This window comes from Poeciliopsis prolifica, unplaced genomic scaffold, assembly GCF_027474105.1.
Source record: "Poeciliopsis prolifica strain line A6 unplaced genomic scaffold, Auburn_PproV2 SCAFFOLD068, whole genome shotgun sequence".
In the NCBI taxonomy this organism is placed as follows: domain Eukaryota; kingdom Metazoa; phylum Chordata; class Actinopteri; order Cyprinodontiformes; family Poeciliidae; genus Poeciliopsis; species Poeciliopsis prolifica.
In genome coordinates, this window is record NW_026562443.1 from 1,229,203 (window position 1) to 1,252,680 (window position 23,478).

A 23,478-nucleotide genomic window follows, 5' to 3' on the forward strand; every position below is an offset into this window, starting at 1 on the left:
CAAAGAGGTAAGCCAAATAAGGACCGGAAGATGTGGGACTCAACAGCTAACCAAGTGAATGAGCAAACAGAAAACAGGTGTTATGACAAAAGAGCATTTACAGTACAGGGAAAAACATCTGACTGTGATAAAGACCCATATTCTGTAAAACTGACCATCCAGCTGCAAAACAAGACATTTAGAACATGAATGATGAAGAATAATATAGATGTTTATTTGTGAAGCATTTGAGAGCATCCAAGTTCAGGTGCAGGGATTATCTCTATCCTTAATGTGGCTTGCCTTTGCCCAAATACGGTTTTATTTTGAAATGTTGGCAGGAAGTTGTATACCGTCACATGGTAGTATCAAGTATAAGGCATGTATACAAAAAACTTTGAGCCTTAAAGAAGGTACGTATGAAGGTTGTTTACGCTGTTGTTTCAGAAAAAACAAAACAAAAACTTTTTAGTAAATGTAGAAAATTCCCAGCATTTTTCAGTGTATTATTTTACTTTCTTTTTAGCGTTTATTTTCTTGTTCTATTGTTGTGAGTCGACGGCTTGTAATGTAATAAACACTGCTGAGAATAAACTCCCAACTTTTAACATTAATCAACAAGTCTTAGAAATGTAGTTTTCTTCACTGAACGTGACGTTAGCTCGGTGAAACAACCGACGAGCTTCACTTAAACTCTATATCTGACTTTGACAGCCAGCCACATGACTCCGAGCTGCTTGAAATATTACCTGAATATTAAATCCTTTCGTTTAAGCTCCTCTCTTTATTGCTTCCAGTGTATTTAAAGGTCACTTCTCACTTTGAAGTCGGCCAAAGACACCCAACTTGAGCAGAAATGACTGGCTATACATGAGAGGAGAGGAAAAGAAAATAAGCAAGTCAAAAACACGCGTAAAAAAATCTCTAATTAATAATGAGCTTTAATCTGTTAATCCCACTGAGCTTTGTATCCGGACCCCTTAGTGTTTAACTCCAGGGTCCAGTTCGGAGTGAGCCTGAGAAATGGAGGTGATCTTTAACCCAGATCCCTCCGAGCATTTGTTCTGTGTTGTTCTCTCTCCTGGAGCCCAGGGCAGATCAGCTTACTGGCAAAATGACTTCAGTGGAGCACACAGGGAGAGTGTGTTTCTATGTAATCGATTCTCAGATGATAAACATGCTTAGGATTTAAATGTCATTTTTCCACTGAGAGATATTTTTATTTTTTAATTCACCAGGCAGGCATGGACAGCCAGGATGAGGAGGATAGCTGTGTCTACCCGGTAAGAAAATTCTCAGTGTCAGGATTATTTGGTTTCATATTAGTACCACTCAGCTGCCTTTGGTGGTACCCAAAGAAGATCAATTAATTATTTGTAATCAATGGCTGATTGATTACAAATATCCTTCATTTTGATATGAAGGATATGGCACACTGCTCAGGGAGGCAGGGTGTTGGGGGTGTCCTGAGCCTTGACTTTTTTTTTTCTTTTTTAGCAAAGGTTATCTGACAGTCGTGTACAGAACTGTTTAACTCCCACAGCTAGGAAATAAACACAAGTGTTATTGTTAAAATTGAAAGTTTTATATCTTGATAATGTTTTAACAAGGTTTATATCTGGCTATAATGAGAAACCATCTTGTTATGATGATCTTTCTCTTGTATTTATTTCCTCGCTCTAAGAATTAAAAGCTCACATAGTTGTGTCCACAGCAACTGTTCATAGGTGTTTTGTGTGCTAAGTCAGTGGTGCGTGGGTGACCCCAGTATTGGGCACAACACAATTCCTGTAAGAAAATAAGACTGTATACAGCAGGTGAGATTGCTAAGAGTGGTCAGACCTTAACTAAATTATTCTACACCAGACATCCTTTGAAATACAGGTTAGAATTTATGAAAGCATTAATCTAATGTGAAAATGCGAAGAGTCGTTTCTAATGTTTTTCTTAAAAAAAAAGAAGAAAAAAGCTGGATCCCACCTTACTGGGATCCAGCCATGTGCTTTTCATCTAACTGATCACAATTTAAACTGATAAGGGGAAAACATGGCAACAGCAGACTACAAAGCTCCGCTGAACCAAAAGAAACGAGTAACGACAAGCTTTCTAGAAATGCAGCGGCGACGAAAGTCATAAGTTTTCCCAAAAATAAATATTCAAGTACAGTAAAGGTGTCCAAAAATTTACTTACGTACGGACCTTACTGAAGGTACTCCCCTGAATGGAGCTTGTTGGTTTATAAATTGAGTTGTAGTACTCATTTAGTACTTTCAGACTCAGCCTGCCTCGGGTCCAGTTTGTTTCATCTGCTGAGTTTGTGTGCTGAATATTTCAGAACCTAGGTCCACTCACCAGTGAGATCAGAGCCAAGATGGAACAGTTTGTGGAGGAACAGACTGAATCCAGTTTGGTGAGCGCCTTCCTTTTAAAATGAAATATTTCATATTCTGCAGTTTGCAGACCTGTGAATAGCCTACAGTATGTGCTGTATGTTTAGAGCCTGGTATCAGTTCTGGTTCTGGTTTTGGTGAACTGGCTTGTACCGCTTGAACTTTCTGTCTCTGTTGTGTTTTTCTTCCAGTGGATTGTTGTTGTGGTTGGAGCTGTGATCACTGTCTCTGTTCTGGGAGTTGTTGTGCTGTTTCTCTACAGAAGATACAAAAAATCAAGTTGGTGTCTTATTGTTAACCGTTTACAAGTTCACATTACAGCTCTACTGCACTGCATGTTAGCTCTTTCACATGGTAAATGGACACATTTATGTGTATTAATCCTGACCTCTCAAAGCATTCAACACAACAGTCCCGTTCTCCCAGTCACACTCTCACACACACATTCACACACTGATATCATGATTGATAGACAACTTGCATTAGGTCATTGAACTTCATGACCCTGTCTGCTGGTCTGACTGAGAGCTTGTGGTTGTTCCAGAGGAAGAGGCCGGCGTTCCTCACTACCGCTTCAGAAAGAGGGACAAGGTGATGTTCTACGGCAGGAAGATCATGAGAAAGGTCAGTAAGGTCTAAAACAGGCAAGAAGTCTCCTTGGTTTGCTCAGTATGCACTTCCTTCCAGTAAAGTGTGTGAATATTGTGTTTACAAGTCTTTGTGTTGTTGCTAAATTTAGTGGACACCAGATGTTTCACCATCAGTGGTCCAGACTTTACTTTCATCTTACATTTCAGACTTCATAGATTTTTTCTTTGGTTACAATTTGACAAACAAGCTGATGTAGCTGAGTGCTGATGATGACTCTCAGTTCCTGAAGGGTCACATCACCCCCACTGTAATCAGGTGATCCTCAGAAGGTTCAATCCACTAATTGAGATATGGGTGCACCGATTGCTGTTTCTGGTCAATCTCTGATTACCAATCTTTAAGAAGCCTGACCAGATTCAGATTTCAGCCGATTCCATTTGTTTTGTCTGAAATGTTGCAAGGGAATTGTTGAGTTGTTAACAGTGGGGTGACGATTGCTAACTGCAAATGTAAAAACATGACCTGCTGTGTCAGTCAAACCAGGGCAGAAGAGGACGGACAGTGTCTGATTTTTAAATCTTTGCAAAGATTTAAAAATTAGATAAGTTCGGCGGAAAAGAACAGCTGCACATGCCAGTATCAGCTGATCACTGATTTCCCAAAAGTAAAAAAATCAGGACAAAGAATTGGTCATTCCTCCTGTCTTTATTTATATCCTGTTACTTCCTGTAGAACAGCAGTTCCTTTCAGTTTTTCTCTTTTGACTATTGCCCAAATCTCTCCACATCACCGAGTGTTTACAGGTGGTAGCACACAGCCATCAGACTGAGAGCATCATGGCTCTCTCTCGACTGTCCTGAAGCTTATTTATCTTGTCCCACTTTCTCATCCTGAAGTTCTGCTTTGCACGGTTTCTGTTTTGGTTGGGATATGAACCTCCGCTTGCCATCTGTAAATCACTGTTTTGTTTCTCTGCTGTAGGTTCAGACATTGTCCACAACTCCTGCAAACAATTCAAACTCAGCTTCACGGCAGAGAGTAAGGAAGAGGACCAAAGTCCTGTCCATAGCACGAAAGTGAGAGCTTTTTCTGGTTGATATTTTTATTGATATGTTTGCATACAGAACAAAGGTGTTTACATATACCACAATGTGGAGCATAAACATATTGCATACACCATTAATTTCAAGATGCATGTTTTCAGGAACAAAGAGCATGTGCTAAACACCTCCAAAACTAGATAATGATAATCTATGGAAACAAATATATACTAAAATAAATGCAACAGTAATTGAAGTAAAAAAAACATTTAAATAAAAACAACAACAAAAGGCCAAGGAAATTTACATCAATGCAAAAAAAAAAAAAAAAAAAAAACATAAATGGTTGCCATTTAGTGTGCAAGTTGTTGAAATTTTGCATAGCTTATTTTCTCCACTTTTAAAACAAACATGATCTCATTATCCACTTTGGTCTAGATGGGGATAGAAATGCAACTTTTAGAATAAATTTGCATTAAAAATGTCATTATTTAGCTAATGATACTTCATAACAACAGTCGTAGACATTCATGAAGGTTCCTTCATGTTTGTGACAGGTGTTGTGTCAGTGTTTTGCACAGCCTGTCAAATAAAGTGTTACCCAAAGATAAGCCAAGAAAACAATTACATCAGAGCAGAAGGAGCTCAGTGTTTATTCTGAGGTTCAGGTGGAAGAAAGTTGCCTCCCACCATGAACTGACCATGCGATGCATGAGATTTGATTCAGTGATTAGTTTTCTTGACGTGCTGGTTAGGATTCTGCGCATCCGGAAGGAACCGCCCACCCTGCAGCCCAAAGAGCCCCCTTCGTGTTTGCTCGAAGCTGATCTCACTGAGTTTGACGTGCAGAACTCCCACTTGCCCTCGGAGGTGCTCTACATGCTGAAGAATGTCAGGTTTGTAAAGAACACCAGACAGAGTTTCTTTGTGTTTTTTTTGTCTCTACTTGTACCCAGTAGAGACGCACCAAGCAATCAGCCAGAGATCTGAACCGAACCATTTTCCCTTCCTCGGAACATTAGAGTTGATGAATCAATGGGGGTAATCTTGGTATTACTACCTCTTCAGCTTCATTTGTAACGTTCTACTTCTATCAAAGATTCTTCTGCATCTTTTCTTTGGAGGTTTAGTCTTTAAAGTAAAAGGATGAGCAGGAAACCCTGCCTGGCTTCCTTCTTGAGCAAATGGTTAACGGCCTGTACTTATACAGCGTTTCAATAAGTCCAGAAGACTCCAAACTTCTTCACCCTACATTCATCTATTGATGACAACATGTGAAAACAGGCCAAAAATAAGTGTTATTTTAGCAACACCTTATAGGATGCGAGCTTGTTCTGTAGCCCACTCCCCAGTGTTACATTATATTCATTCCACTTTGTTTCCTAATTTTAAGATTTGCACACATTAGTAGTAGAAAAACAGCTAATGTATTTCTCCCTCTTGTACTGCAAAAGATCAGATAAGTTTATGTCTGCTATTGTTAGTCGCTTCCAATGAATTGTTTGATTCTTTGCATTTGGCTAATAGTAAAGGAAGTAGTATATTAAGGTTGAATATTGTCAGTAATTGTCAGAATGTTGCATTCAGGGTGCTGGGCCACTTTGAGAAGCCTCTCTTCTTGGAACTCTGCCGCCACATGGTGCTGATCCAGCTGCACCAGGGGGAGGGGCTCTTCCGACCTGGTGACACTGATGACAGCATTTATGTTGTTCAAGATGGCCGCCTGGAGCTCTGCATCCATGAGAGTGTAAGACTGAAATTCTCAAAGCTTCACAGATAATATAGTTATTGGATTATTTAACTTCTGTTTGAACTTTATATGTTTTTGCTGATTTTTTTTCCATGACTGCTTTTACTATCTGGAATATTTTGAACATGTCACATTAATGAGATGTTTACTTAATAAAGTCAGTTTTTGTGTTGAGATGCACTGATCAGACTTCTGTGGTACAACTATTTGTTTTAATAGCAATAAAATTGCTGATAGCAATTTTAGACAAATTTGAGTTCACTTTCAAAATAAAACAAAATATCAAAACAATACTTAACATACTTCTTATTAGCCCTCCTGCTGTAAATAAAGATATATATTTTTTTATATTAGGAGCAGAAACAATGTCACACCACTATGTAAAGTGGACCAACTATTTGGTTGAAAACCAGAATAAAAACATTCATTTTTTGTCAGGTTCGTGTTTTGAAATCCACAAAATAGTGACAGCGTTAACAATTTAGCCTAACATTAGCATTTCATACATGTTTATTCTGCAGGATGTACATATTCATTTAAACTGTAAAATGTTCCAACATTTTCTAGTCCAGGATGTTCCCTCAACAAAGTCTGAAAGGTCAAATACTACTACACAATAAAACATAGCTAACTCTGAGTCTTCCTCTGTCAGTAATGTCCACATAGAAGAGTGATGGTTTACTGCAAGACATGGTGCATTCATGAACAAGACAGAAATATCAGATTTTTGTAGTTTCTGTCCAAGCCAGTCACCAGTCAGGGTCGACACACAGCCAAAGATTTGCAACAGATAAGTTTATATAAATCTCTGGTTTTATTGAGTTTTTCCAGGATGTAAGGGTTAGTAACCAGGATTAATACTGGCAATTCTGCAAGACCTAAGTAGGCTTGTAGAAGTGTTATACTCCAGAATGTGCCTCTGGAACAAGATGCATCTGTGTAACCAGCTACCAGCATAAAACTTTGAAATATTTGGACTTTGTAATGAAATAATCTAAATCAGCCAAAGCTTTTCAGTATCTAGGTTGGGATTTTCACTCGAAAGTATTTTGGATCAGAATTGAATGTGCTACAGCATGAGAAGGAGAACATGTTAGCAACAGACATTTTTTCATAGCTGATCCAATTGTTGGTGAAGCAATCAACTAGAAAAAAATCACAAAAGTTAAAGATAACTTCTATAGTCTTAGAACACATGTCACATAAACTGATTTTTTATATGCATTTTTTTATGTTGCATATTTGTTTTAAATATGTAATATTTTATAAAATATCTAATATTTTATAAAAAGGCTCGAATTGTTAAAGTGAAAATTAGCAGAATGTGCCAAATTATTTCTGATTTATCATTAAATCATAGATATAGATGACATATCATCTGTATCATCAGATTAATTTATTAATAAAAGAGTCATTTGTTGCCGTCCAGTAGTTTGAATTGATTCTCTAAAAATATGGAATAAGATGACTTCGGAACATTTGCCGTCGCTGTCTGCCACTCAGTTCTCGTTCTCATCCAGAGTGTTGTGGATTTCTTTCTGTCCTTCAGGATGGGACAGACGCGGTTGTGAAGGATGTCTTGCCAGGAGACAGTGTCCACAGTCTGCTCAGTATCCTGGACATCATCACCGTAGGTCTACAGCCTCCTCCTCTTTCACCTACTTTGCTGCTCTTTGTTGTTATTGGAACAGTCTCTCGTCAAGAGCGCCCTCTTCCTGTCAGACAGTGCATTCTGTGAATTTCAGGGTTACCCGGCTCCTTATAAAACAGTGTCTGCCAGGGCTGCAGTTCCGTCCACCGTCCTGCGTCTTCCAGCTGTGGCCTTTCAGACTGTCTTTGAAAAGTACCCAGAGACTTTGGTCCGCGTCATTCAGGTAAATCTCAGCTGCATGTTGATACAGATGCTGTTTTAAAAATATATTCCTACTACATATTGTTGAGATTTTTCCCCCTCTAGATTATTATGGTGCGTCTCCAGAGAGTAACCTTTCTTGCCTTACACAACTACCTTGGCCTTACCACAGAGCTTTTCAACCCGGTACTGTAATTGCACCAGAAATCATGAGAAACTTATCAATTGTTTGAGAATAAATTTGAACACTTTTAAGACTTTTTTTTTTTATTGTGTACTAGGAAAGTCAGGCTATATCTCTGGTGTCTGTAGCCAATGTTCTGGGTGAGGCTCATCAACACAAAGGGTTTCGTCGGCAGCTGTCCCACTCTGAAGACACAGGCTCTGAAAAAGCTGATGCAGGTTGGAAATGAGTGCCGTATCTCCAGGGGTTCTGTGACGTTGCTCTTATAATTTTCATCTGAAGGTTTTTGTTTGTTTTTCTTTCATGACAGAAAAGTTCAGCGTCGGGGACATAGCTACAGCTAAATATAAGAAATCTAACTCCATGCAGGGCTCAGGTATGCACACCTAATGTTCTGCTCATGCATAATCAAAAACACAGACAATCATGTGAAGAAAAGTCAAGAAAATACATACAGTATCTAAGAAAAGTGAGTACTTCCCTCACATCTCAGTAAATATTGCATTTTTTCATGGAACAACGCTTTGATACATTGTGAAATAGTATAGTAATCAATGTTTTGTGAAAAAAAAAACTGTGAAAAAACATTTTCCCGATAGGTTTGTAGTAAATCCTCTACTAAAATCCTTTAATGGTTTTATTAGAGGATTTATTACAGACGGGGTATAGAGATACTATATTGTAGCTATTCTAACTTGTGTGTGTATGTGTATGTGTGTGTGCGTGTCTTGCAGGTGATGGCCCTCCCGAGGTTACCAGAGTGTTTGATCAGACTCAGTCTGCCAAAGAAGAGTTTGTGAACCAAGGCTCTGTTAAGGTCTCTGTAGAACAGTTCACTTTGTTTCATTGTTAAAATGATTTAGCTTGAATCAGGATGCTGGGAAGCTGCAGCGTCACTTGTTTGGCTCACACATGCTCAGTCTGAATGGTGATGTCTCCTCAGTCTATCCTGAAGAAGAGTGTGACTGTGCAGCACTCTCCTTCTGCTGTTTATCACTATGGTGAACCTGGAGGAGGAGCTGTCCACCACAGCAAAGTCAACGTCATCTTCCAGGCTGCTAAGAAGGATCTGCTGCAGGTCATCCAGCTGCAGGTAGCCTTTACAGGAAATCTTTCAAGTTTCTCCCAGTAAGCTGAGGTGGATGTTTTATGGTAATACGATATCAATATAGAAAGGAACAATATTATCTGCTGGCGTTGCTCAACAGGACCCCAGTCTGTTGGAAGGAAGGGTCACCCTCCGTCAGGTCAAAGCTGGGTGTGTGGTAGCCCATCAAGGAGATCAAGTAAGTGTAACAGAAACATAATATTTTTCTACTGTAAGAATAAAATGTCTGAAATTTTTTAAATGCTTAAAAGGCTTATAGACATGCTGAGGGCATTTCCTTCTCCACAGAGGAAAAAAATAGCTGTAGCAAAATAGAATATAAAAAAAGCAAATATTAAAATTATCGAATAATCCAATATTTTTGCAGCATAGTTAGAGTTATAAGTCTGTTTTTAACACACAAACTTGCTTTTTGTTAAAAGTTTCCTTTCAAAGTTTACAAATACTTTAACTAGGCTCTTCAAGAGTTTCTATTTTTTGATATAATTGTTTGTGTTTTAGATGAAACTGGGGTTTTTTGAAAAACAAACAATCTTGGTGATCGTCTTCTTTCAGGATGTGAGCGTGGCATTCGTCATCTCAGGGCTGCTCCATGTCTACCAGCGTATGATCGACCGCGAGGAAGAGAGCCTGCTCTTCGTCACCCACCCGGGAGAGATGGTGGGTCACCTGGCCGTCCTCACAGGAGAGCCCCTCATCTTCACCGTGCGAGCCCAGCGAGACTGCACCTTCCTCTCCGTATCCAAGGCCCACTTCTACGAGTAGGACCACACTGTCCACAACACCTGTGTCCTTTCATCATGAATAATGTGTGACTATCTCGGTGTGTGTAACCACAGGATAATGCGGGAGGAGCCGAGGGTGGTGCTGAACGTAGCTCACACGGTGGTGAAGAGGATGTCATCGTTTGTCAGGCAGATCGACTTTGCCCTGGACTGGATGGCCGTAGAGGCTGGCCGCGCCGTCTATAGGTATGCTCAACCAGGCAACGCTTTTCAAACTGAACAGATGTCCGACTCTGCAATCAGTCCAATTGTCTTCTTTTAGACAAGGAGACAAGTCAGACAGCACCTTCATCGTCCTCAGCGGTCGGTTGCGCTCTGTCATCGCCAAGGATAACGGCAAGAAGGAGTTGGCTGGGGAGTATGGCCGCGGCGACCTAATTGGTGTGGTGAGCTGCTGACGCGTTGGTGTCCACAACCCTGTTGAAACGTTCAAGAAAACAGAACAACAGCTCAGATTTCTGCGTCTGACCAGGTGGAGGCCCTGACACACATGAATCGAGCCACCACGGTCCACGCTGTCAGGGACTCGGAGCTGGCCAAGCTGCCTGAAGGAGCGCTGAACTCCATCAAGAGGAGATATCCTCAGGTGGTCACCAGGCTGATCCATGTGCTGGGACAGAAGATCCTGGGCAACATGCAGCAGGTCAACGGGCCTCTGACCGGTAATCACAAAAAGATTGTTTCCAAACCACCACAGTTGCAGTTCTAACTCCAGTTTAGTCAATACTGCAGCTGAGTCATTGAAGTGGTTTAATTGGTTGACTGGTTTACTCCTTATCTCTCTGGTATGCTCTCAGTTTATGCAACTCAAGTCCTTTAATTTAATTCCCTCTACTGTCACCTCAAGTGTGCTTCAGGGTCCTGTCCAAAGGCCCTTCCTCTTCATCATTTACATCCTTCCACTTGGCAATATCTTCTTCAGATTTGATGTTCATTTTCACTGTTGTGCTGATAACACCCAGCTCTACATCATGACTAAAGCCTTTGTCTCTCCTCTGCCCTCCTCCCTCACTGGTTGTGAGGGAGGAGGGCAGAAATTAAAAACTTTCTTCAACTAAACCGCAGCAAATCTGAGGTTATCCTCATTGGTGCCAAATGCATCCTATCAATTCTCTTTCTTACTTTTGATTCCAGTGTCACACCCTCCCCCAGGTTAAGACTTTGTTGTTTCTTATGGTAAATTTTTCTGTAGATACCAACAAACCAACTAAAGGCATTTTTGCTGCATTTTTGGACTTGAGCTCAAAGTAACAAACTCAGTTCAACTATCATGATGTTTTAATGGGTATATTTAAAATATTTTATGCAATCAAAAAGAAGCAAAAGGAAACCAGCGTTGGTTGTTTTCTTTAAGTTCTTTGACTGTAATGGTTTTGTGTCCTCCAGGTCGTGGCCTGGGCCTCCACACGCCCACCAGTAAGTGGGATGCTGGGAATCCAGCCTCTAATCTGTCCACTGTGGCCATCCTGCCGGTGTCGGACGACGTTCCTCTCACCACCTTCACCCTGGAGCTCCAGCATGCTCTCAGTGGCATCGGTACACACACACACACGCACACACACACACACACGCAGACATGCTGCTTCTTCAGAAGCTGCAAGTGCAAGTGTCAGAAAAACTCTTCACATCTTCCCTCATGTTGTCAAAAGGGATGTTTATACTGTGCACAGTGCCAATACCTGTCAGCTTTCTCACATTTCATCACCTTACATTAAAAATATTCAGTGTAATTTATAGAGGTTTAATCTGACAGACCAACATAAAATAACTTAGTACTAGAAAAAAATAAACACCTGAAAAGATGAGGTGTGAAAAATATATCTTTATAGCATTTGAAGATTATATAATCTGTATATTCTGCTCTGCTTATGATTTGTTGAAGTAGTCAGTGACTGAACGCCGCCCTGTTGTAATGCATTTGTCCAAACAAATACTGGATGAAGTATAAGCACAAACTTATAAGTACCAACTACTCAGTATAAGCAAGTACCTATACTGAAGTACTTGTACTGTCAGTAAAAACTTGGTATCAGGACTCTTTTTACTCCTAGATGTTTGCATATTAGCCAGAAGCTTTCATTTTTGTCTCATCTGACGAAGCACTTTCCTCTACAGTAGAAAAACTGCAAGTGGCGTTCCTGGTGGAGTTTTTTGCAACACTAGGTTTTCTTTCCAGTCCTGGAAATAAGGACTTTTAGTCCCACAATTATCAAGAAAGCAAAGCAGCTTTGTGGCTGCTTTGTTCATAAACTCTGTCTTTGCCACCATGACAATAAGGTGGACGGCCATGTCTCATGGCTGTAGCTCAGCCACTCAGAGCTCCATCAGACATTCAAAGCTTGGCATGTTTTAGATGGGAATCCTACTCTACTTGTCTCCACAGAGTCCTGTCTCTGGTTTGTCGGTCTTCATGACGCTGTTTGTGCTCTAATCTTCTCTAAAAATGATTTTCACACAATAGCTGCTATTATACTCAGCTTGAATTACACATGAGTAGCATCTGCTCACTATCATAAGTCATACTTCATTTTTTAGGGACAGATGGAGTAAGAGGGTTGAACACAAATTTACACCACGCACTGTTGAGTTTTATTGAAGGTTTTGAATCCCCTGTATTATGTTCTACCATTCAGCTCTATGATGGTTAAATAGTTTAGCAAGGCACTGATTCTACAGGTGAACTTGACATATTTTCTGGGAACACATTATGAAGTATAGATCTTATTTAGTTTCATGCAGCTTCAGATTTGTGGTAATGTTACTTAGTGAAACACTGCATCTATGTCGCTGTATGTTCCTGTTCTGACTGTATTATTGGTTCCCAGTGTTCTGAGGAAATCTGCTAATAGACCAAAACAGGAAGTAAAGAGACTTTTATTTCAGGAAAGAAATAGCAAGCTCAACAGGAAGTAAAACTCTTTGTCAGTGCATTAACATTTATTTATTAGTGCCAAGTCATCATGTAAAGGATTTAGCAATGTAACCAGTTGTTGTTTTTTTTTGTTATGGTCATCTACCAGGCCCTACCTTACTGCTGACTAGTGACATCATCAAACAGAGACTGGGCTCTGCTGCCCTGGACAGGTTAGTCATTGACTATATAAACTAAGAAACTTTTCCTTTTTCATTGCCTTGATGCTTTAGTGTCAGATCTGCAAACATGGAGTAAAACATTCTGGCTGATACTCTAAAACTTCCAGACAATACTCATTCACCTAATCTGCTGAATTCTTTACTTACAAAGTGTCCATGAGTACCGTCTGTCCAGCTGGCTTGGCCAGCAGGAAGACATCCACCGGATAGTCCTCTACCAGTCCGACTCCAGCCTCACACCCTGGACCCAGCGCTGCATCCGTCAGGCCGACTGCATCATCATTGTGGGGTTGGGGGAGCAGGAGCCCACTGTGGGCGAGGTCAGAGATGTCCACCTTCATATAATAATGCATGATCCCAGAGAAGTGAATAACATGATAACATTAGCTCAGACTGCTGGAAGACCTGATCTGGTTCTGACTGAAGGCTGCTTGAAGTGTGTCAGTGAACCACATCACATCCTCGTTCAGACTACACAACCAGACAGACTTCCCTACAAAAAGCTGCACTCAGTGCTCCTCAAAATGCCATTGCTAATAGCTTCTATTAGCCTCCTTTGTCTTTTTATGATTTTGTGGTCATACTGTGGGCTCTAATTGCTGAACAGACGTTAAAATTGGCCCATAGGCGGTTCCATCCGTTATTACTTGCGTGGTAAACAGCCCACTGCTGTGTGACATTTATGTTCTTCTTCTATGCATGCGGGTTGTTTTGGGGACATAAACAGAAGTCTGGATGTGTTTTATTTTGTAGCATGAATGACCACAAACACAAAATACAAACTTGATTTCAGCAAAAAAAATTGAATTTGAGAATCAAGATCTTATTGACTAAATCAGATCATCAGTCATTTGTGAAAAACTTCATGTAGCGGTGGCTACATTATTAATCATTGCCTATTCTAAAGGGGTTAGGGTGGTGGTCTTATTGTTATGCATCATCAGAGTATGTCTGCGTCTGCTGCAGTAGTAGCCTTTGGGTTGTCAATCAGAGATTCACAGGAAACTCTTAAGTGTCACGCTTTCTAAAAAGCTGAATTTTCTCCTCTTGTCCTGCTCGGTGATCATAAAACCTCTGACTCTGTGGCATGAGTTAGATTTGTTGTATTGTTGAAGTTGATTCATTTTTGTCTCTGTCCGTTTGGATTATTTTATTACAAAGTCCATTTACCAGTTTCAGGACCCGACCAGAACCCCTGGGTGTGAATTACCTTGAGAAATAATGAGATTTGGATTTATAAAAGCGGGCTTTAAAGCCAAAAAATGATCAAATGTTACAAGCCATACATGTCATACAAATGGAACAGATACAGAGTTACATTCACCGTCCTGCGCTCGGGCCACAGTGAGCTCACCTTATGGATGGAACCAAGCGAGGCCAAGACTGTATCGCATGTTAAGCTTTTTACTGTTTTCTGCAATCTGTACTGTCAAAGGTTGTCTAATCAGTTTCAGTGTGTTTATCTATGTCTGACGACAGTCACACAAAAACATGGTTGTGTAAGCTGTGGCGTGTGCATGTCAGCATATTAAAAAGTAGGCTAAAAGAGAGAAAGGAAAAAATTGAATAAAAACCAGTCGTGATGTGTGGTCTCTTTCTGCCTCCTGAAAACCGTCCCTGCTGCAGCTGGAGCGGATGCTGGAGAGCAGCTCAGTGCGAGCCCAGAAGCAGCTGGTGCTGCTGCACAGGGAGGACGGCCCGCCGCCCAGCGGGACGGCCGAGTGGCTCAACATGCGCAGCTGGATCTCCAGACACCACCACCTGTCCTGTCCCCGCAGAGTGTTCTCCAAAAGGAGCTTACCCAAGCTGGTACTGAACCTGGACATCCATGGGTTATGAGGGAGTACTCACCTACTGGGCCTTCTAGAGCATTTTCCACATTGAAGTTTGTTTCTGTTTTGCAGAGAGAGCTGTACGAGCGTGTGTTTGAAAAATGTCCAGATCGTCACTCTGACTTCTCCCGCCTGGCCAGGATCCTGACAGGAAACAGCATCGCCTTGGTCCTGGGTGGAGGCGGTGCCAGGTACCCATTCAACATTAGACATGTTTCCCCTTCTGGAACGTTCCTCTCAGTCCATTTCTAAACTTGAAAACTTCCAGGATAGAAACGGACCTCACTGGTAGGGAAATTGTGCTTTGGATCAGGGGTGCACTGATAAATGGGCCAGCTGATGAATTGCAGGTCTGGCTTCTGAACGATTGGTAATCGACAATCAGCCTGAAAACTGCAATTGGTGGATCTCTACTTTGGGTCTGACCCAGACAGAACCTTTAGGGTGAAGCTTTAGAGATTTTCTTCCTCATCTGGACAGTTATTGTTTGCATGTGTTTGTACGGATCACATTAAAGTGACTGTTTGTTTTGTGTTTAACCTGTTTTTTCCCCGCACTGCTCTGGCTTGTCCTGGAGCTCTGACAAGGTAGGACTTGTTTTCTACTCAGTGACTCATGTAAAAATAATGGTGAGCTTGATCCATGATGTCCATTTGAGGCTCTGTGTTTCTCCCCATGGCTTTGTTAGTTTAGGACGTGAACTTAGAGGGTGTCGGCACTTTTCAATTACCCTGCCATGACTGTTATCAGTATCATTGTACGATTGCTTGATATTACATGAAGTACAGGAAATATGTTTGGTGTATTTGAAGCACTTATGTTGTTCAGAGATGAAAGGATTTATCAGATTAATCGTGACGAAGCGATTATTGAAATAATCTGCAGCTAATTTAGTAATCAATTAGTTGTTAACTAAAATATACAGGCGCTAAAAAGGCCATTTGCTGAATGAACAACATATTCAGAGCAGTAATTAAATTATTAACCAGTAAACCCAAAAACATAATCACCAGATCAGCCCTACACTGTATTGATGCTAAGTTGAGCCTTTCAGATATTGATGTTAGACGGGTTTTTTATCTGTTACAAAAAGCTAAAAGAGCTCTTATTGCATTTTAGGCAATAAAATGTTTATTTTCTTATTTTAAAAATTTGATTTGTTGAATTGAATTTGTGTGTTTCCCTCTCTTAGTGCATTTCTAATATTGTAAAAAGAAAAATAAGGTAAATGGTTAAAGGAAAAATCTGCAAATTCATTTTTCTCCAGTGGCTCTTATCCTCTTTTGTAAATAACAGAAGTGTTTCTCTTGAATAAGTGAAATGGTTGTTGTTTGTTTCCATATCAACTGTATGGCTGTTCTTTCAGAGGCTGCTCTCAGATCGGCGTGCTGCGGGCGCTGATCGAAGCCGGGATCCCCGTGGACGTGGTGGGCGGCACCTCCATCGGCTCCTTCATGGGAGCGCTGTACGCTGAGGAAAAGAGCAGCAGTCGGATGAGGGTCCGAGCTCGGGAGTGGGCTATGGTGTGTTCACTTTCATTTCATATGTCTGATACCTTCTCACAATGTTCATCAACATATAGCAACTCTTTGATTTAGGGGCGCCAAAAAGGGGGGAAAGTTAGGACAATTCTAAGGGCCCCTGACTAACAAGGGGCCCCCACAATTTATTTATTTATTTTTTGTTTATAGAATTTAAAAAAAAGGGGGGGGGGCTGCAAATTTAAAAAATAATCATATTGTATTCTCAAAGATTGTTTTTTGGCATTAAAAAGTAAATGTTGCGCCCCCCAGACCAAAACACACATCCATATTTGGAGCTGCATGAAATGGTTGGTTCCTGCTTGGGTCACGGTGTTCAGCAGCAGTCAGTAGATTGTGTCAGGTACTAAGCTGTTAAGAAAAATGATAAAATCAGGTTGTCAAACAGAAAAATAAATAAGTAGAGGGAAAGAGAGACAAAGGTAAGAGTGTCAATCAAATTTTTTGTCATGGGGCCGAAGATTCCTGGCAGCGCTCCTGCTTTTATTGTTTTTAGCAAAAGAATCACACCTTGGAAAGCCTTGTTCCTTATTATGGCACAATTCTCCTCACTTCTTGTCCTTCGTTCTGGTTTTGTTCAGGGAATGACGTCGTACTTCAAGAAGATCTTGGACCTGACCTACCCTGTGACCTCCATGTTCTCTGGAGCCTCCTTTAACTACAGCGTCAGCTCCATCTTCAAGGACAAACAGATAGAGGTAGGTTTAGAGCACCAGCCTCCCCCAACAACAGTGGCAGGACAGTAAAGCTTTGGAGCCGAGCTTAACCCCAAACTTTCTACAGGGACATCCAAAACTATTTACACCTTTTAAATTTTTAATATTGTTTTTTCACAATCACAAGCTTCAATGTATTTTACGGAGATTTTATGTGACAGAAGTAAAATTGAAAAACATAACACAGAGCTTTCATTACAGTTTCATAAGTTGCACCATTTTGGGAACTAAATATCAAAGTGGACAGTCATTTCAAAGTTTCCTTGGGGGTTAATCACTACGAGGGTTTTAAGGTTGTAAAACTCAAATACTCATTTCCTAATTCCCCTCGATGATCAGAGTTTTCTCTTCTGCTGCTTCTTGTGTTTTTGTGACCCCTCCACCTCCAGGACCTGTGGTTGCCGTACTTCACCATAACAACAGATATCACCGCTTCCTCCATGAGGGTCCACACTGATGGTGTGTGAAACTGGCATCACTTCTCATACAGCTTCTTTAAATATAGTAAAACCACTTGTGCTTTCTTTTGCAGTCAGATCTTGATGAAATGAATTTTTGAAGCCGTCCACCTGCTGGTTGATTTTTAAAGAGCGGCTTTAGTCGAAGATGCTAAAGCTAATGCTATCTTTAGGTGAAACTTCCAGAAGACAGAAAAAAGAAACAAAATGCCTTGAAAATAAAAACAGAATCATCACAAATATAGAAAAAAAAAAACATTTTTGCTTAACAAAAACATCCTCCATTCATGTTTTTTCATATTTTAATCCCAGAGACATGTTGTCAGTGTTTTGTCCTTTTTCCCTCTACACTCGTCTCGTCCTCTGCACAGGTTCACTGTGGCGTTATGTCAGAGCCAGCATGTCGCTGTCTGGTTATCTGCCACCTCTCTGTGATCCCAAAGATGGACACTTACTCATGGATGGAGGGTACATCAACAACCTTCCTGGTGAGATCAGGCAGCTCCCACTGGATCTTAATAGCACAGAAAATTAGGACATTATACAAATTACTCTTGTTTTGATTTTGGATATGTTTATTTGGTAGACCAAGGAGAAGAGACCTCCACTCTTACTTTACCTTCATCAGTCTTCTTCATCCACTCAGACCAGCTTCTCCGTCCCCCGTTGAAAAATATTGAATTTATAATGGAAAGTGACAATGGGGAACAGGTGCTGAGGGAATCTTTCTCTTCTCCATCAGCTGACGTGGCTCGCTCTATGGGTGCCAAGGTTGTCATCGCCATTGATGTTGGAAGCCGGAATGAAACCAGTCTGACCAACTACGGCGACAGCCTGAGCGGCTGGTGGCTGCTGTGGAAACGATTGAACCCTCTGGCTGAAAAGGTCAAGGTACTGCTGCCGTGTCAGACCCGCCGCGGTTGGTAACCCCGCCTGCAGAGACTCTGGTTTTACCCGCCTCTTCCCTCCAGGTTCTGAACATGGCCGAGATCCAAACACGTCTGGCGTACGTCTGCTGCGTGAGGCAGCTGGAGGTGGTCAAAGACAGCGACTACTGTGAATACATCCGGCCGCCCATCGATCGATATGGAACGCTGGATTTTGGCAAATTTGATGAAATTGCTGTGAGCTTTTTGTCGTCTTCCTGGTTTTTGTTGGATTTTCTTTTGAAAAGTGAAAAGTATGTGAAGCTGGAAGGGCCGTTGCTTTGGTCTTGAGTTCAGGAGGTGGGGTACCATCATGGTAAGACTCTGTTTGACGTGTGGCACCGCAGCGGAGTGGTGGACAGCATGCTGCGGGACAGACACCAGGAGGAGTTCCATAAAACCACGACTGGACATGTGAGTGACAGCCAATCACAGCTGGAGTTTAGGAGGCGTGGCATTTGCTCTTTGTTTTCTAGTATTTCTATCATATAAAATCAAATTTCCACAGTAAAAAATGACTGTTTTGTGCCTGGAACAATATAATACATGTTATATGTTTTATGATATAACGAACAACAATTAAAAGTAAAACAAGAATCAGTGAGATGTTAATTAGAAGTAAACATCTTGTTGCTGCTGACAGCAGCTGTAGCTGACTAAGGTCTCCCCATCATAACAGGAACACAATATTTTTTCTACTTTCTTCATAAAACGAATATGGAATTATCTTTATAATAAATTATTAAAGGAGTGCAATGATTTCTGAACAGCATCCTAAAGTTACACAACTTTGTGTCTGTATCACTGAAAACCTGCTAAACAGAAGTCACCCAGTATTAGAGCAGATTTTTTTTATAAATGCTGGAATCTTCCAGGTGGTCACGTGTCCCAACGCCTCCTTCACCGACCTGGCAGAGATCGTGTCCAGAATTGAGCCAGTGAAGAACGCTCTGATAGACGGTCAGCATCACAGAATGAAACAAACATTGAAACCTAAACCTCTGTCTCCCTAAAGTCTTCTTTTTTCCCGCTGAAGTCTTTGGTTGTGACGTCTCTGTCAAAAGCTGTGAAGGAATCATGATCGCACTGTTTCCTGCTTCATGTGCTTTCAGAAGAACCATCTGATGAGTACCAGACTGACTACGACGAGGAGGCCGTGGAAAGCGCTCTGTCTGACTTTGAGGCCTTCACTCCAGGCAGCGAACACACTGAGGGAGAGGAGACGGCTGAGACTGTGAGCATCAAAGCATCCTGTGTTTTCTAGATGGACTGTAGAGAGAAAACCTCACATAAACTCATCCTGGGTGTTCATGTCATATTCAGTTTTTGGTTAGTTCAATCTTTGTCTGTGAAACTTTTCCCCATAAGCCATGTTAGGGCCAGGATGAGCCTTTCTTTTATATCATTACCAGAATTAAGTCTTAATAACTGGAAAATGAAGTAGTAATATGAAAACTCCAACATGAAAAACGGTTTAAAAATAAAATTAGGAATGTTGAGCGGTTTGCGAAGTCACACTTTAGTATCAGTTTTATAAATACGGAACTAATTCTTTAACTCTGATGAGTGTGTCGTGTTCAACAGGTTCTAACATGCAGCCCAACTGGGTGGAAACACAACCAATCTGGCAACTCTGATTCAAACAACTTTTTTCTCAGAATTTTCAAATTTTTTCCTAATAATATTGAATCTATGATCTACTAATATCATAACTTTGTTCTCATAGCAGTCAAATTATTCTTGTATTCAAAAACCTATGTACAGCACGTTAGTCTGGTTATAGTACTCCATCATAATTGACCATGTGAGCAGCTGCAGGTTTCAGTCAAACAAGAAGGCTCTTGTTTCTTGGCCAGCGCCCCCTGCAGTTCACAACGAGAACATCCCTACCTTTACCTGAGGCTGACAGCTGAGGTTACATGCTTACAAGTAAAATGGTTGTTTCTATCTGGACGGGATAGAAACCTACAAGAAGAATGGCTCAAATCAATAAAAAAATATTTATATAATATCATTACCAGAATTAAGTCTGCATTTCAAGATTTCTACAGCAATACCTGAGTAATACCTGATAATAAACATGTTGTTGTTTCAACAGGATGAAGAAGTCCCCGTCCAAGTCAGACACCGGCTCCAGAACGCCTCTCAGAATACTCACCTTTGACCTCCTTGGAACCACATGAAACTTATTTCAGAGCGGGGAGGAGTCAGCTGGTGTCGTCCTGGTGGACCTGAGCAGGACCGGCCCGCTTCCACTGGGAAGGAGAGGAGAGGTTGTTAGTTTGATCCTGAACTCCTCTGTGTGTGCTGGACCTCATGCTGACACTGGTGTGATGACCAGTGTGTGCCTGTAGGAAGAAACGGCTTGCTGTCATCAACACATGAAGTACTGCGTCCAACAGAAAACAATTTTATACACATCATTTATTCACATAACTATCATAGTCTGTTTAATGAAAAGTCCAGTCACTATTCTGCTTTTAACCTTTGACCTGTTGGAGCTGCAGCTACGATTCAAATTATTCATCATTCAATTTCACAAAACTTCTACTTAGGATGATCACCTTCATTTATATTCTGATGCTTATTCTGTGGAAAAACTGTAAACATGAACCAGAAGTCTTCAAACGTCACGCAGACCTGTTCAGAAGAAATACTAAATATCTTTAAAGCTGCAAAATGTAACTTTTATTAAATAAATATATGTTTTTTACATATTTGCTAAAACTGTCTCAGCGTTGTCTCTCAGTATATGATACAGATAATCTTTAAAAAGATGGATGTCCTCCGCCTCTTCTCTAAGCTTCTATTGTAGTACTTAGAAATGCAACGCTCTGACTAAAAACAACCAGTCAGAGCCAGGAGGAGGGGCTTAGCGCTGACAATCAACCTTTTGTACTCTGCTTAGTGTGCTAATGGCAGAGAAACAAGTTAGTGTTACTGGAAAACTGTTGAGCAGCCATGCTAGCAGCGTTAGCACTAACAACAGGCTATGCTATTAGGAAGAAGCTGCTGCGTCGCACCCTGTGTATGAACATCAAACAGAGGCTGATTGACAGCACTAAGACCCGCCTACTGGCTCTGATTGGTTATTTGAAGCTCGACCTTTTCACAGATTATCTGTCTCATAACATACTGTCATGGGATGGCGACAGTTTCAACAAAAATGTAAATAAATATGTTTTATAAAAGTTATTAACTGCAGTTATTTCAGTACAACGCCTTTCCTTTTCTGTTTCCACATTTTGTTTTGTTGAACATGAAACTTAACAATGTTCTGTCTGGACTTAATGTAACAGAGCAATGCAACAACTGATTAAACCCCCTTCACTGTGAAAACTGCATATTGTTTACAGTTTGGTTTACATAGCCCCTCTTTATTTAGGCAACAGATTGCTTCTGACAAAGTTACTCTTGTGACCTATGAACTTTATTTTGTCAACAGTTTGCGGAGCTTCTTCCTTTTTCAGCTTGTGAAATGTGTAAAAAGATTTTCCATATTTACTAAATCAGCCCCGCTAAATGTGTAGAATCTCAACTTTGTCACTGATGAGCTGTTGTATCGAAAGCTCTGATTGGTTTGGCTGCATTCAGCTCAATTAACCTGAATGAACTGCAGCTCAGTGAATTCAGCAGCATTAGCAGCTCAACCTATGCAGCCTTTACATGTCCTGGATTCCTTTATATCAGCAATGTGTTAAAGTTGCGTTACGGATTATGAAGTTGACAAAACGTTTTGTATTGTAGTTTGTGCTGCAGCTCTGCTCACGTAGCGTTATTGCAACACACTGCCAGATTGTCGTGACAATGTGAATCTTAGTTGAGCTTCGTTTTCCTGCCAAACACAGCAGCCGTTTTGTTTTCTGCTGACTGGAGTTTGACCCAAAGCCGAGCTTTACGACTGGAAAACAAAACTAAATGTTGGAGCTCGGAAAATACCTGATGCCAGTGTTACCCATTCTGTGTTTGACGTTATAAAATGCTAACTTTAACACTTGTAAAAACTCAACTTATATCTGTTGTCATACATTTTTAAGTGACCTAACATATGATGATATAGGCGGACTGACTGTTTTGTGATGCATACTATGACGACTGAAATGAAACCGTTGCTTTATGTAAAATTAAACTGATAACTGTAAGGAAGTTCTTGTTGGATGATCGTTTTTATTTCTATTTTAACTGTGAAGACTCAACAAGCTGATGATTGGACCTCATTGCTCTGAAGAACAGAAATGTATGTATTTATTTTTATCAAACTCTTGTGAGGCAAAACGATTAGCCTGAATTAAAATAACAGGAAGTCTTTAAATAATTAAAGACTTCCTGTTTCCTGTTGGGTCGATCTGAGTGAGGAAGAGCTATTTCTTTTAGACACTGGCCACTGGGTGGAACAGCAACCCATTTATTGCTACACACAGTGGACACAGTAGTCAGAGAAGTAAAAGTTACAGTAAAGAGTGGCATCTTGATGTCATCAAGTCTCCATGACAACCACTTTCAAACCATATGCATGATGAGAAAAGCCAGAAAAGGATTTATCTGTCCTACCATCACAAACATAAACACCTATGTGATGCGGCGCGCTTGTTTTGGCGCTGGGAACCTTCAGACGCCATGATAACATGACCTCACTGACGCCGCATGAAAAAGTGAAAATGCGTCATCAGTGGATATTTCAACTGCATCATGATGTATAAATATTCCCAAATAAACATAAAAATGAGCGACCATGCACAATTCAACCAACTCCCATCCTAAACCTGTGGCCTGAGCTGACATGACGAGAGCAGTGCATGGACTAGGCCACTCTCTGAATGCTCCATCCTACTGATACGAAGACAAAGTTCTGTTCTATTGGCTAGTGTGATATTTGTAAACTATTAACAGCATTGGGTACCAACATTTCTGTTATTTATTCAAAGTTCCTATATTTAAGGTTGAATTTCTCACAAGTTTTCTTAATGACATTAAGTGAATTTATTTTGAGGCCTGGTGAATATCTTTAGAAGGGCGTCCAGTAAATGTGGCCGACCCTGTTGCATCATCGGACCCACATCGCTGTTTCAAAGTGGTTCTGTTGCCTTTAAAGGAAGGTTCTGCTGTTTCCTCACACTCTGCATGAGCTGTGAACTGCTGACTTGTCTTTTTTTAATCCTTATTTCTAATTTATCAGTCGGTGAGTCTCTGCAGCTACTCGAGTTACCATGGACAGACATTATGTGATTCAGTC

The 23,478-nt window shown here is 40.8% G+C and overlaps 1 protein-coding gene across 2 annotated transcripts; it reads left to right on the forward strand.

Annotated features, from left to right (window-relative positions):
• The first annotated feature begins 266 nt into the window (after positions 1 to 266).
• pnpla7b (patatin-like phospholipase domain containing 7b) lies at positions 267 to 22,391 on the forward strand. 2 transcript variants are annotated; one of them, XM_055020506.1, is made up of 35 exons: positions 267 to 392; positions 1,222 to 1,262; positions 2,315 to 2,389; positions 2,561 to 2,648; positions 2,914 to 2,993; positions 3,942 to 4,036; positions 4,756 to 4,896; positions 5,588 to 5,747; positions 7,300 to 7,380; positions 7,496 to 7,624; positions 7,708 to 7,788; positions 7,884 to 8,004; positions 8,097 to 8,162; positions 8,521 to 8,603; positions 8,730 to 8,879; positions 8,995 to 9,072; positions 9,450 to 9,655; positions 9,734 to 9,865; positions 9,942 to 10,065; positions 10,152 to 10,341; positions 11,066 to 11,215; positions 12,700 to 12,763; positions 12,924 to 13,092; positions 14,399 to 14,581; positions 14,677 to 14,795; positions 15,971 to 16,127; positions 16,727 to 16,843; positions 17,251 to 17,320; positions 17,691 to 17,807; positions 18,062 to 18,210; positions 18,291 to 18,443; positions 18,543 to 18,659; positions 19,121 to 19,205; positions 19,358 to 19,479; positions 20,344 to 22,391. In XM_055020506.1, the coding sequence occupies exons 1-35, from the start codon at positions 272 to 274 to the stop codon at positions 20,407 to 20,409; spliced, it is 4,080 nt and encodes a 1,359-aa protein (XP_054876481.1). In that variant the 5' UTR covers positions 267 to 271; the 3' UTR covers positions 20,410 to 22,391. The 2 variants fall into 2 exon arrangements, with proteins under 2 accessions (XP_054876481.1, XP_054876480.1); XM_055020505.1 differs by having other exon boundaries at positions 268 to 392; positions 1,218 to 1,262.
• The last annotated feature ends 1,087 nt before the right edge of the window (positions 22,392 to 23,478 follow it).

What these genes read in the sequence shown, in the direction of transcription:
- pnpla7b (XM_055020506.1), top strand. Translation starts at nt 272, where the DNA reads ATGTGGCTTGCCTTTGCCCAAATACGGTTTTATTTTGAAATGTTGGCA. An exon ending in GTCCTGTCCATAGCACGAAA is followed by an intron (nt 4,037 to 4,755) that starts GTGAGAGCTTTT and finishes CGTGCTGGTTAG; the next exon opens with GATTCTGCGCATCCGGAAGG. An exon ending in CTCTGAAAAAGCTGATGCAG is followed by an intron (nt 8,005 to 8,096) that starts GTTGGAAATGAG and finishes CTTTCATGACAG; the next exon opens with AAAAGTTCAGCGTCGGGGAC.